The sequence below is a fragment of the Macrosteles quadrilineatus genome, unplaced genomic scaffold, assembly GCF_028750875.1.
Source record: "Macrosteles quadrilineatus isolate MER2022 unplaced genomic scaffold, UCM_ALF_1.0 Scaffold_2__2_contigs__length_208266976, whole genome shotgun sequence".
Lineage (NCBI taxonomy): Eukaryota > Metazoa > Arthropoda > Insecta > Hemiptera > Cicadellidae > Macrosteles > Macrosteles quadrilineatus.
In genome coordinates, this window is record NW_026542595.1 from 65,797,891 (window position 1) to 65,813,492 (window position 15,602).

The 15,602-nt window shown below is 36.5% G+C and overlaps 1 protein-coding gene across 2 annotated transcripts in view; it reads left to right on the plus strand.

Annotated features, from left to right (window-relative positions):
- The first annotated feature begins 3,758 nt into the window (after positions 1–3,758).
- The window catches only part of LOC128986496 (G1/S-specific cyclin-D3-like), a 45,493-nt gene continuing 33,649 nt past the window's right edge, over positions 3,759–15,602 (plus strand). For both annotated transcript variants that reach the window (XR_008490130.1, XM_054406898.1), the window contains exons 1-2: positions 3,759–4,034; positions 8,245–8,460. Coding sequence is in view for 1 of the 2 variants with exons in the window: in XM_054406898.1 (XP_054262873.1) it covers positions 3,828–4,034; positions 8,245–8,460 (423 nt within the window). In the remaining variant the exon portion in view is untranslated. The remainder of the gene's footprint in view (positions 4,035–8,244; positions 8,461–15,602) is intronic.

Here is a 15,602-nt window from a genome sequence, read left to right on the forward strand (position 1 = left end):
CTCATTCAAGTTTATCCCGCTTTACACCTTTAAACCAAATTTCATCAAAATCGGACAAAAATTACTCAAGTTATCGCGTTCACGGACGTATATATATATATATATAAGTCTATATATATATATATATATATATACATATATAAAAATTTGAACGAATGGTGTTTTTGGCCTCTGGGGACATCAAAATGAAAAAGTAAATCGGTCCCGGGTCTAGGTCTTACCGTGCCACCTACGGTAATAGCTACTTCCCTATAGGGAAATTCGCTAAAATTACACCAAGTATCGTCTACTATAGATGCAATACGCCAAAGAATATCGTCTACGTGCAATCTCCAAGAAGAAAGTCAGAAACCAACCCATACAATAGATAACTCCATAAGAAATAATTTTAAGAGTTACTGTGATATTAGGATTTTCCACTGATTTGGTAATAGAACATTATATTGCAAAACATGGCACGATTCAGAAGAAAATCGATTTTAAAATCAGAAAAAACCATTGCAAATACTTCATTTTAACAAATTTAGTAAATCCAAATTTAAATATTAACAGCTGTTTCATTCAAAAGTAGTGTAAATGTATGCATATGGTCGTAGTGTAAACAAATCTGAAGAGGGGACTTTAAAGGCCTCTGGGGCATAGCCCCAAGGGAATTTACCTTGTTTCTCTTTTGATGGCTCACCTACAAACTAAGACCTTTCTTTAGAGACCACTACCAAGTTTCTACGCCCTGCCGTTCTCTGTAATTAGCTGTGACAAAACCCCGTTTTTCCTCCATAAGAATAACATGGGATGGGAATTTAAAGGCCACTGGGGCAGAGCCCCAAGGGAATTCTCCATGTTTCTCTTTTGATGGCTCATCTACAGACCAGGACCTCTCTTTAGACACCTCTACCGAGTTTCTACGCTCAGCCGTTCTCTCAAATTAGCTGTCACAAAGAAAAACAGTTTCAAATTAATATATAGATATTGATTAAACACTACAATAATTAAAATTAAAGAATCTAGAACATACCGGTATGTTTTGAAATAAAAAACAAAGCAGAAGCTTTTCATTTAATATTGAATCGTTAATTATTTAGTCAAGGTGGTTATTTCATAATAAACGTTAAAAATACACAAATTTGAAAAGGTTCACAGTAAAATAATGTATTTCCACATTCTATAACGTAATTAAAAAGTCTTAATTATTATAGATAACTTTGTCCTTGGTTTTATATGGTACATTGCAGAATTGACTGGCAAATAAGTAAACCAATATGTTAACATTGCGTACTGGCTTGATGATAAACATCGATCTCTAGTAATAATAGAGATCGATGATGATAAATCACGATCAGCTGTATTGAAGTAATTAAAAATCAGCAGCAAAATGGCTTCTAATGGTATACTTATGGAGAACATTTTACGTTATATCTCGTTTTCTGGTAACTTTATGGGAATTCTGTTATTTTTCCTGAGTCCCTGGGGTCAAGACTAATACCCCCCCCCCCCCCCCAAAAAAAAAGACCTTTAAGACCCCTCCCACTTTTCTGTGACTTACCAGACGTCCACAATTTTCTGGTAAAAATGTTGTCTTACAGAATTATATATAAGGATGGGATTTACTCAATTTTCTTTCTTCGCAAACCTTCCCACTATTTGTATAAATATCAGTTGTTATTGCGTGATGATGGAAGAAAGTTTGCATTAAAGTCGATTCCAACAAAACCCCTTAGGTATGTGTGAATGAAAACGTTTACAGTCACAATATAGATATAGATCGATTCCCAAAGATTCTATGGCGACCAGAAGGGCGGGTTGGTTAAGCACACAGGGTATGCATTTAATTTGTTTACATTATGATATTTTTCATCCCCATATTCGGCCAGTTAGAAGCTCATTAAGCTTCTGCGACGCTTTCTATTCTCTACGCTATATGCTTACGATTTGGCCTAAATTCCACAGAGGAATCTGACCTCTTGTTACTGTGAACTCAACAAAGGTTTGACGGGGTTGGATGTCCGTCCGGTCAGTAGCCCTAATCTACCTAGTGGCTGGCAGTGCCAGGTACATTGCTTTTTATTGTATTGGTGAACAAATCTCTCTATTGTTCTAGTTTTCCTTCGACTTCCCTGTCGTCTTTTGCCATAGTCAAGTCGATTTTTTTTAATTCCCGCAAAAAATTGCCTCTATCTTGTATATTTTTGTATTTCATTGGTACTATAGTGGTACAACAGAATGTTCAAAGTAATACATTAATACTAGCTCGAATAAATAAAATATATAATACAGGGATCTCCCCCATTCTGTTATAAGCTATATCTTCGTTATTTTTTCAAAATCTCACAAAAATCTATTTTTGTTTTCTTAATGTAAAACCCGTTCCGTATGGATTGCCAAACCATAATTGCGGGAAAAAGTAAAGTAAATGTTTGGGTATTAAACACTTCTCTTGTCTGTGCCAAGAGACTCCAATATCTACAGTAGCCTAAAGTATAAGTTTCCTTTCGCAATATTGTTCGAATAGATATTTTACAGCAAAATTTAATTTTTTTAAAGCGCACTAGGTTGTTATACGTTATAGTTTTAGATGCTATTAATTTTCACTGAGGATAGACCATAATGAAAACACAAATTTAATTCCAAATTTAAAATAAAATAGGCACATTGGAAAGGAAATACAGAACAACAAAACAATAAATTCGTGATTCTTCATTGGCAATGCAAAATGTGTTGTTCAGTTACAGACATGCCCCACAAAAACCACAGGACGAGTCCATAGTTGTTTCTTGGCCGAAGAATGCCAACATTGTTGGACAACATGAAACAAAACCTAAGACAACAGTTAGATCTGAAAACTTTGAGAGAACAACAAAATTCAACTCAAAAGAAAACTTTAAGAACATTAGTATTCAGTGAAGGGGAAGAAGTATGGGTTAAAAATGAGAATAACTCTGGTTGGATAGCAGGAACAATAGTCAAACGCGATGGCTTCTACTCTTATGAAGTCATGTGCGGTTGTGTGCTAAAAAGAAAACATTTTAATCAACTGCGAAGGAGTAGGTGCGGTATACGATGGGGAGGGAAAGATGTAATATATTGGAAACAGCTGATCACATTGTTTTATGTTTATTTTGTTATGTAAACAAATAGTGTTATGTTTTGTTCTGTAATTGAATGAGTTAAATTAGTTTTTGATTTTATTTCACACTTCTTCTTTACATACATTTTTCATTGAGAGTTTGATTTGCTATAAAATAGAATCAAGTTACTTTCGCTTCTATATCTTTTTTTGAATACAAGTTTTATTTTCAATGTATTATTATTGAAACCACACAATTGATTACGCCCCTTAATTAAACAATACTTAAAAATATCTTTTCAATTAAAATTTCATTTTCCAAACATTCATTTATTTAAACTGAACAATTGAATTATATTATTGTGAGAGCTTTCATTGTCATAGAATGGCAAAAACTAAATTTATTTTACAATGTATTATCCCCTTTTATAGTTATTTAGTTGCTAGTGTAAAATTCATTTCAGCTGTATGTGCAGGAAGAAATATATTGACAGTGCTTACACACATTGTCAAATGTATAGTACATTCCCCCATGGCGATAGCAGCTGCCTGCCTAACCAGGTGATGTAAAGGATTGCAGACGACACGTGGTTGCTAGGTCCACCGCCAGGATCGCTGCGTGTCCCCGTTCCCGGCATCGCGCACGGGTCTCCCTCGTCGTTCCTCGTCCGTCATACCAGCTGAGCTGTTACTGCAGTGAACTTGTACCAGTCTCTCCAACGTGTCGGACTACACGTGTGTGCGTGTTCGTGTACGTGTTGAGATGGCCGATCTATTGTGTGCAGAGAGGATAGGATCAGTAAGTGAGTCTGTGGCTGACTTGGACCCTACGATATTCTCTGATCGTCGTGTTCTGGACAATCTCCTAACGGAGGAGTCGCGGTACATCCCGAGGTGCAACTACTTCGCCACGGTACAGACTGGGCTTCTACCGTTCATGAGGAAGGTGGTCGCTACATGGATGATGGAGGTGAGAGTTAAACATTAGCCGAAAATTACATCAACAGATCGTCATGCTGGATATACATAAGTAATGCATGCACAACCCCAAACTATCTTAAAGTTAATCCAATACATAAACATGTCTGATATGTTTTTATAACTAATTAATATTAATGTCTTGCACTCTTGCATTATCACCCTAAATTGCTTTTAATGTAATATCACCTAGCCAAAATCTCCACCATCACAAATTGTTATACAGTATCTTCAAATTATAATTTCTGTTCTCATAAACTATTTTTACTTTCATGTCTCCTTTTTTCCTCTTTTGCACAGTTTATTATTGTTAACACTGTACTTTTACCTTAGCATGAATATATTGTTGTTAATTTGTTTGTTTGTCCCCTGTTTAGTTTGTTATTTTGTTTTGTTATTCTTCTTACAGAAATTGTTGTCATTATTCGTTCATGTCTCTGTGTTTATCAGTTTATCAACTTTGTTCATTCTCATTATTGTACTCACACTGTGCCAACTTGCATATTTGTTTCCTTCAATCAAACAGTTAATGTATTACGTTTATTTTAACAAAAAGTTTAATTTGAATGAATAATAATAATAAAATATGTTAATATTAGTTAGGATAATGAATTTTAACATTCTGAATAGTAAAATCATTTCCGATTTTGATTAAATACTAAGAAACATTATATTAGACAGATAATACAGTTTAAAAACAATATCACCTTAAACTTATACAATATGTATGTTTTTATTGTTAGGATAGGATTTTATAGTGTTACCAAGGTTGTGTCAATCAATGACAGAAGTGTGTTGTGTGTGGATGTAATAATTATTTTAAGATCCCCCCCCCCCCAATTGTTGTCTAGTAGATGGTTCTCCTTAGTATGTCACATTTGAGGAAATAAGTTATAGTTACTTGTTGCGTATGTGCGTTCCTGAGTCATATTAATAAAAATGAATCCTTACTGAGAGTAAGAACTATCAAAAGATGACTCACCTCCTCAGTACTATCCGGTATTATCTTGCAATCCAAAATCTTTATTTGTTGCGATTTGCGTAAATTGTTTCATGTATGAACCTCACCAATACAATTATCAATTAGCGCTCGATAATTCGGCACTTGATAGTCCGTCACTCTCGGTAATCTGACGCTGCGTAAAATAATTCATCGGCCGATGTCAGTACACTTATTTATTTAAATAGTGCCTAAACCATTATGACTTCAACCCTCAATATTTTTTAGTTAATATAGTGAACGTTGTTTTGTTATGTTTTAGGACATGTTATTGGTTAATTTTATTATTCAGCGGTCATCAATTACCGCATGTAATATAAACGTTGGCAATAAAAAAATAGGATACACATATATGATCTTTCTTTTAAAAGTGTTATTTACATTTGATCATAAAAATACAATTATTTTATGTATGTAAGGAGTGTGATTTATTTCTTCCTACTAAACTTAATCTTTCTTAAAAAAAAGTAAAACTTCAGCATGAGCAGACTTTTAAAAATACTATCGTATGATGGATTACTGAAGAAAAATATGTCCTATTCAAGCGTATATTTCTATTATTAAGATTATTAAGACTAATGTTGCTAATGTAATTCATAATTTGCTAATGTAAAAAAAAAATGTAATTCAGCTCACCATATTATATAGCCTACAATACAAAAAAGACTGCGTAAACATTGTAAAATGTAGCCTAACCTTTAATAAAAGTGACTCATTGAGTTAACGCCAGTGCACTCAAACGTAACCAACACGAAACACTCATTAACATATTTTATAACAAAATAACATCTTTATTAACACTACATAAAGTAAATGCAAAAATTTGCTCATTTAGAAAAGTCTGTCATTAGATAAATGTAGTGACAGTTTTTTAATTAAAACATCTGATTGAAAATGTTTGTTTTAATTCAAATATACATAAAATAAAATATATAATATACTAGCTGACCCGGCGAACTTCGTATCGCCTAAGTTATAGGTTTCCCCTAAGACAGACCGATGGAAAGAAAGTACCGTTACGTTTAATTTTCAAGATGATCTCGTTCGCATCGCTCAATCACGTCCTGGTTGAAGTTCGTTCGCTACGCTCACTCACCTTTGGGTTGGAGCTCGTTCGCTACGCTCACTCACCTTTAGGTTGGAGCTCGTTCGCTGCGCTCACTTGCCTTCAGGTTAGCTCGTTCGCTACGCTCACTCGCCTCCAGGTTGAAGTTCGTTCGCTACGCTCACTCACCTTTTGGTTGCAAATTAGCCGTTGTCATAAATGTAAAAGAAATAATAGTGCTGCACCCTGTTGGTAATCCTTGTAACTTTAATGCTATTGAACATCATAGAACAGAACCAACTTGTTTAATTGAAACAGCTGTTAAGATTCATTAATTCCATTTCTCATAAGGTTAACATGGGAAACTCCAGAGCCACTGGGGCGGAGCCCTTTTAAGAATTTCGAAACGGGAAATAGTTTACGTCCGATTCGCATACCTACAGAATTTACACACCAAATTGCATAACGATCGGTGAAGTCGTTCCGGAGGAGTTTGCAGACAAACACTGTGACACGAGAATTTTATATATTAGATTTCAATGTTTATTTCGCTTTAAACCTAAAGTTTGCAAAGAATAAATTGCCTTAGTACTTCGCGGATTGAGGTTTTGGTGGGAAAGGGCGAAGTAAAATAATCAGTATTTGTTTGGAACTATTTTCCCCTATTATATGGGAGTATAATATCGAGTAATCTTCAGTGGAATCTTTGCTCAATAGTTACAACTGACGTTTTCCCCTTTGTACTGTATTTTTTTAATTTGCTAGTATCATAATTTGCCAGTATTTGATAGGATTTTGAAAGTGGGCCATCGCTTTTATCGAAAAATAATTTAGTTTGTCGTATTAGTTTCGTTTACTAATATTTATTATTAATCGCAGAGATCTCCAATGTCTTAAATATGTTTAGAGGTTATAAACGTAATGGGGTGAATAGGTCGAGGGGAAGGAGTTGTGTAGGGTGGTGATTAGATAACACGTAGATTGATGTATTGATAAAGAAATGGTTCCACACTCCTCGCGCAGTAAAATCCGCCCCATGCGTATAATAGCCTCAAATACAACGTAAAAACAACTTAATACGTCTTTCAATGCTTAAGTACAAATAATATTTATGAAATGTAAATTATGGGATGTGGTTACACGACTGAGTAAGTAAGTAATGATTGTTATTCCTTACATCAAAGTAACATGTAGTTTATCGATCAAAAGAGGTTACTGTGTTATAACCAGTAGAACCTCGATAACAAGACTCTTATGGCGATTAATATCACCACCCATCAAGGTTTACTTCTGATCGATGTTTGCAATAACATGTGATTAGAGGTAAAACAAATTCAAAGGGGTTGTAATTTGATACTTTATCGAGAGTCTTGTCACCGAGGTTCCACTGTACCAAAAATTATACAAAATATGCACTTTTTCGTTAGGGGCTTCGAATTAGTACCGATAAATAGTATTTAAAATGCTGTAAATACCTACTCATGGTTGATAATCTATATAATTGTGTTAAGCAACAAGATTCGGAAACGGATTGATACCATTTTCATCGTTCATGGACGTTCTATTGAAGTCATATTCTGCTGAAGATCGAAAAAGTATTGGTGCAGTTTTTTAACAAATTTAATCACAGGAAGTACTATTTAGAAACCCAATTTTTACGCCAAAATATTCAGTAACACACGAACTAGGTGACAATTCGCCAGACTGCTTGACTATGTTTTGATAACCTGCTACGTAGTAGCCTAGACACTGGAGATTGCCCATGTTCATGTTCTACGTCAACTGAGACCTATTGGACTCCCAATAGTCCCAATCAACCTACCTTATACCATCGATGTATCCCTTATACTCCCGTGTAACAAGGTGGAAAGCTACACATCCAAGACCGCTTCCTGCGTGTGGTTCATCTATAATATTTACATTACTTTTCTAATTTATATTGCTGTACTTCTCTGTGCAGTAGTCATGCCCTGTGTGACTGGGAGTTACCTCATTTACTTGTGTCTACAGGTGTGTGAGGAGGAGAGATGTGAGTCTCAGGTGTTTAGCATCGCTGTCAACCTCCTGGACCGCTTCCTGTGTGAGGTACATCTACAGACGATCACTGTAGTCTTGTACTGTGTGACTGGGAGTTACCTCATGTACTTGTGTCTACAGGTGTGTGAGGAGGAGAGATGTGAGTCTCAGGTGTTTAGCATCGCTGTCAACCTCCTGGACCGCTTCCTGTGTGAGGTTCGGGTGGACAAGACTCAGCTACAGATGGTCGCCTGTGTATGTCTCCTGGTTGCCTCCAAGGTTCGCCAATGTCATGCGCTCTCTGTACACAAGTTGGAACACTACACCGACTACAGCGTCTCTTCCGACCAAATCAGGGTCAGTCTGCATATTTACCTTTGTATGCTTAAGGTTTTAGTGTTTCAGCAACCATGCAAACGTAATCACACTGTTTAATAGGTACAAGTTGATTTTTTTTTATTGATTGCTAATTTTTAAATATTTTATACAGTTATGAGTAATTCTTGCACTTTTAGTGTTTCTTTTTTAGAAATATCTCTGATTTATGATCTTAAATTAAAAAAGCGGATTCCAATATGAATGTGTTACCTGAATTCTGTTACTGTGCATTATTCAACTTTAGTCTCCTCTGGCCACAAGTGATTACCTCCCTTACATCAAAGCCTGATCCCTTTACAGCCACGATTATAGAAAGGATAGACTAGTCTGATACGTTGGATTTTCTTAAATGATGAGCAATGTATGAATATACATATGCATGTATTTGATATACCAACTGTTTCCGCATCTCATATCCGATGTTATATGAAATGTACAATTTTTGAATCGCGTTCAATAATCTATCCTATTGTGGGGCAAATCAAAATGAATTTTTGTTATGGAATAACTGCGTAAACGTAAAAAATCAGATATATTTTAAACATTAAAACATTACATCCTTCGCAATTGACGCACACACCTCTTTTTCCCGCTATGTTTCGGGGTTCTGTGCTATTCCGGAGCTGATAGTGGCGTTGATAACTTTGATTTACAACTTCCTACCAATATCTCACAGACACAAAAGTGGTTATTTAATGTCTCATAATGTTTTGGCGTTCGGTTGAATAACTTAGTTTCGGGATTACATTTTTAAAAGGTATTACAAACCCCATTAGTGGATACTGTAGATACTGTATTGTACGTTTATGAAAAGGCTTATGATTTCGGAGCGAAATTTAAAATTTGTCAACTATTTATATTAAAATGTTATGCTTTATATATCATGTCACCTCCAGAAGTTTTGGAATGTCATACACTATTTCACACTGACTTCGCGTCAGTACCATTCTTTTCTCAAATCAAATTTGTGCTTCTTAAGTTTGAAATGGGTTACTTAGGTCCTGATTACTTTTATCATCAATTGCAGTACAAGTACAATAAATACTTGATTTGACTATACAATCGGGTGAACACCAAGGCTGTACATATCGTACACATCCTCTAGGGTCAGTGTTATTACGTCATCAAGTTCACTTGTGTATGTTTGCTGTTAATCTACCGGAAGTGATTTGGTGTGTCGGAGCGGCGGAAGTGGACCACAATGTGGTCGGTGGTCGGAACTAAGGTTGGTGTCTTGGCGTGTGTCTTTTGATTATCCGATGCTAAGATGATACGGGGTCTGGCGGAACTGATGTATCCTTCCGTGTCTTTTGTCGCCCCACTGTGGCTAAGAAAGAGTTATTTTCAGTCTTTTACCGAGTTTGAGCCTCGACCAAAACCCAAAACCACCCAACTAAACATTTTTTTAGCATTGATTATAGACCCACTTATAGTCACCATAGAGAGAATAATAAAAAGTCAGACGGGGTTCATAATCTATATGTAAGTAGAATTAGTCTCTTCGTTCATCTAGGGGTCTAACATTGTAATACAAGGTGGAGCACATATTTCAAGCTTCGGTGGTTCTGTTGGCCAAGGAGAAGGGTCGGTGAGAGATTGGCCGTGGTTTAATGATAACTGTTACTGTAGTAGGAAGTTTGTATTTATCCGTAACAGTAGTGTAGTAGACAGGTGAGCGAGCTGGCCTAGTGGTAGAGCGTGGGACATCGTTCCTCGAGGTCGCGGGTTCAAATCCCGCCAATCACTAATGGATTTTATCCATGTAACAATACCGCGATTCCTTCTATAATATAGACCTAGCTTGAAGTTGGAAAACAATTCAGGACAAGAACCTAGAGAAATGTCAACATTTTAAAACCTGAGTTCTACATCAGTGTTTTTGCTGATTCCCACTTATACTTTTCGATCATCGCTGTGCAGTGTGTATTATATAGTTCCATGTGGACACGTGTTACTGGCAATCAGTTAAAAATCTGGTACAATGCATTCAAAACAACGAACAGAAAACATTTCATCCGTAAGAAGAGGACCTAAGATGAAAGTTACACCACAAAATCCATGTAGTACGAGTTGAAGCAGTACTATAGATATCTACGAAACTCCTGGTTATTTTGTAGGACATCACACAGTGGCACGCTACAAATTCGGTGAAGACAACGCCGTGATGTGCTCACATAAAGTGGGTTGTTTTGGAAATAGCAGAACTTCAGTTCTAACTCGTTTGACATTTTCCGTTTGGCTTCGCGACCGAGTAGAATCAGGCTATACCTAAGTTGACCCGGAAATGAAGGCCAAGTTCAAATCCTGACTCGTCCGTCTTGTATGTTAGCACACAATGAGTGCCCTAAGCACTAATAGGCTGGTTATAACGTCCCTCCACATTGTCCATAGACTACTGTAGTAACACCGGAATGCATGGATAAATGGATTGAAAACTAGTGTAAGTTTAAGTTTGAAAACTTTCAGTTACCATTGGCAGTTCGTTTTTTGTTGACAAAGAATAATATTGTTGGATTGAATTATGTCTATCCACCGAGTAAATGGTGAGAAACTAATATTGAGTTTAGTGTCTCGCCATTTATTCTGTAGCCTATCTTTCTACCACCACTGCACCAATTAAGTTTGTATTGCGCAGAAAGTTAACTTTACTCAGGATTGCATTATATATTTATAGAATATTTGGGATTTTGCCTTAGATCCAGATCCTGGCCTTTAAGGTTTGAGGTCCTTTAATACTTTATTCCGAAATGGCGACCATATGAATGTGGTATTTTAAGCCAAGCATGAGTGAAGGATGAGTGTATGATGAGCGATCTTGTAGTCTTGTTAGTGACTAAAGCCGACATGATCCTTAAACACAGAACTAAGGGACCTACAGTATAAGTGGAATACGAACCACTTTTTTGCCTTGTAATTAAAGAATTGGTCAAATTATCAGGATGAGGATGTGTAAATAGTCGTAGTACTCACTAGTGCGGACGTTAATCCACACCAGGGAGTATCGCATCCATAGCGCATGTCTATAAATTTCCACAATTCGTGACCTTAAATATCCACAAAGTCTCTCTCTATTACTTATAGGAGCAGAGGAGACTATTTTTTAACTACCTATTTTGTGCTGCCACACAGTAAATTTGAAATAATACTATATTGTCAAAAGGTGAACGAATAAATTATCTACTCCATAGTGGAGTCATTGAAATCTAGCTAATACGTAACATAAGTCTAGTGTAATCATTGGAATGAAGTTTTTTACAATCCTCTACAATAGACTCACTCTTATCCGGACTCGTCCGGATATACGGGTTTTCCGGTTAAACAGACGTCCCCAAAAACTCGTTAAAACGGACCGTTTAAATGCATATTGTATACAGTATTTGACTTAAATATAGGAGAGCATTGTATCATTGACTATTGGATACTGAAGATTGTATTTAGAGGCACGTGATCCCTGGTCTCTAATCTTTCCCACGAGAACAGTCGTTTTAGTACCGCTCACTTCCTGCCGATCCACTCCGGTTAAACCTATGTGCTGATAAGAATTGTCTGTAAAGAGATGTCATTTACGCCGAGATGACCGGTTAAAAGGTGTCCGGATAAGAGGGAGTCAATTGTATTACAAATATAGTATTACAGTAGTAGATTTAGTAGTACAGTATTCCAGGTAAAGCTAATAATTATGTATATTAACGCTATAATACACTTTAATCGCACTGATAAGTTAAAGTGTGTGTAGTTAGTAATCTTGGATCGAAATCCATATCGATTGCATATAATGCATCACAAAGATATTTATTGGTACTAGTGAAATGATTTGATGGGCATTGGCCCTTATCAGATTACACAGGCAGGAAGCGCATCAGCTGATAACTGATTGAATCAGCTTTTAAGTATTCAGTAAGCAAAGTGCATCAAACTTGTACCCTCTCCGATTTGCGACATACAGTAGCAGATTTTTCTAACTCAATTTGCTGTGCTCAAGATTAGTGTTTTATTTCACCTACTGTTCCGCCTTTAATTAAAGAGAACTCATGTGGTAGGTAGGGAAATTAAAGAGTACTTATGTGGTGGGTAGGGGGAATTAAAGAGTACTCATGTGGTGGGTAGGGGGAATTAAAGAGTAGGCTACTCATGTGGTGGGTAGGGGAATTAAAGAGTACTCATGTGGTGGGTAGGGGGAATTAAAGAGTACTCATGTGGTGGGTAGGGGGAATTAAAGAGTAGGCTACTCATGTGGTGGGTAGGGGAATTAAAGAGTACTCATGTGGTGGGTAGGGGGAATTAAAGAGTACTCATGTGGTGGGTAGGGGGAATTAAAGAGTACTCATGTGGTGGGTAGGGAAATTAAAGAGTACTCATGTGGTGGGTAGGGGAATTAAAGAGTACTCATGTGGTGGGTAGGGGGAATTAAAGAGTAGGCTACTCATGTGGTGGGTAGGGGAATTAAAGAGTACTCATGTGGTGGGTAGGGGGAATTAAAGAGTACTCATGTGGTGGGTAGGGGGAATTAAAGAGTAGGCTACTCATGTGGTGGGTAGGGGGAATCAAAGAGTTCAGTCAGTATTGTGCTCTAGGAGTAATGACAGTATGTTATTTTTAATAGCTTTTATGTTTATTTTTTGCTATATTTTTTAATACATTCCTTTATCTTGTTCCTGTTCTTGTATTCTTAATGACTAGGATTCCAAATTAACATGTCTATAACTAGCTATATATAGTTATAGCTAGACCTCACACAATTAATCAAAAAGTCGGCATCGGAAAAAAACTGTGGAATTAGCACCAAAATTCATCGTGGGTTCTGACATTTCGCACCGTACACTGTATGAAGTATAGTCGACGGTTTATTTTGCGTGAGTCTGACAAATGTATATCCTGGAAAGCCACAACCTCGACCATCAATGAATATGCCAATTCCTAGAATACAGGTGCTGTAAGAACCAACGCGGGTCGCGGGTCGCGCCACCCGATCAAACCAAAACTGTTAAATTTCGTCAATCAAATGCCAACAGTAATAACATTAATATTAATTGTATAATTCAAAATATGAAATTTACAGTATAAATTAGGCCTAGGTTAACCCACTTGAAAATGTAAAACGAAATTACGGTTAGTAATGACGTAAAAATTCGATGTGTTTGTATTTTTAAATTGGTAACACATCTCCGATATGCGTAGAGTGTTTCTGCTTCTAGGGAACGTCCTGGGAAAGACTTCTGTTTCTATATATTGGAATAATGGATACAATAATGCCTAAAGAGAGGTTTTTGGGCCACAATGAATACTGTAGCCAGTTTTGGTCATCTCAATCCAAAACTTGTTTATCCAAGATTCGCCCCTTTGTTTACATCCCGTAAACCCTTTTATTGCCATCTGCACGGTTGTCACTCATTCGCTCATGGCAGGTGCCAAATTGGTCCGAATCGCTGTCAACCCTTCAAGCTCTGATCTCGTTTTGAACGACGTTGAGTCGAGGGCCAATCTCCCGGGTTTTTTCTTATCTTATCTGCGTTTTTTTACCTTCCCGAGGTAGATTCCCGCGCGTTTTGACCCCGACCTCTTCGACCTCGACCCGCGTATCTCGAACGTTAACCACGAGCCCCTGAGTTTCTGATTAGCATGCGACGGGAAGTTAGGGACTGTCGCCCGTCCCCTGATTTGAGGGGTTACTCGCGATTGTAGGGAAACAGCTGCAGCGCCTCGCGACGTCTTTTTCTTGTATTGTTCTTTTTTTGGTAGCCAACAGCTTTTATAGGATTAAGCAATACGTTCGACCATCTGCAGGAGTTATGTATAAATTGACAAGTTTATCCAAGAGTAGCTGAACGGAATATCAATCTATTATCTATAATGAACCAACGTGCATCAAGTCCATAGTCTCTTTTGAGTTATAAAAGTAGTCTGCAAAGTCTGCAGGTTTAGACGCACCACTCTTTACAGTCAGTACTGTCTCAGAGTAATAAAACAAAATTTTTGTTTTATTAATTATTTTTTTATTTTTGTTTTATTTATAAAACAAAAATTTTGTTTTATTACTCTGAGGTACTGTATAATTAACTTTCGTTCGTAGTTATGATGTCACCGGTTAAATCTTGAAAAAGGCGTAGCTTTTTGGTTAGTTGCTTACATTGTATGACAAAAGAAACCGCCTGTACTGGTAACAAAGCTACACGAGGCATTTGTCTCAATTCTAAAACCACCCTTCAATAATATAAACAAATAAGTCAAGTTGTGTTCCCAACGTAATGTAGAAGCTTCCCTAGAAGAATATATTGGTTAGTCTCTATGGAAACTAAAAGAAAACCCATGTTCACTTTACTTTTCACGGTTAACATTTTTGACTAGTTTACTTTTAGATACAGTTAAATGTAAAAGTTAGCAATAATTGAAGAACTGTTATTATTGCCACTCAGAACTCAGCTGATCAAATGTAAATCAAACCAATTAATTGAGATTGATTTTAACCTACTATGTTCTGTAGTACATTAATGCTTCTCTTATGATTTTTAAAATAAATATTTAGATTATATCGATCAATTAACATTCAACAAAATAGGTTATGGTCAAGTACTGTAACTCAAATAAAATGTAATTGGAAGGGTAGCTCCGTGTGGTGCGATTAAGGGCAAACAAAAATTAAGTAATCCGAGGGGACTGATTGCTTTTAACTAGCCCCTTGATGAAGAAATCGTATATCAAGCTAAGTGAAGGAAAGATGACCCTAAAATAATCACTTAAGTCACTTAATAACGTTGGCATGGTCTTAAACCTGACAACCGCCAGACATGCTTTACTATTCCCAGATAAAGAAATATAATTCACAAGTCTCATTACATAATATTCGTCGTTAACGTAAAATATTGTATTACTTCCTGTGGTGTCATTGTGACAAAATAGTTAGGTTTTGTTGCCACTCAAATTAAAAATAACCGCAATTTGAAGTAGCTACTTCATTATATGGAAATTCGCTAAAAGGGGTTTATGTTGAATTTAGATTTTAATACAAACTTATGATTTACAGAATTTGTAATTCTGGACTATCTCATGAATGTTTACAATCTTTTACAATGTTAGGCGCTGGGACCCCTGGCCTCCTTACTGCTATCATCCCATCATCCTTC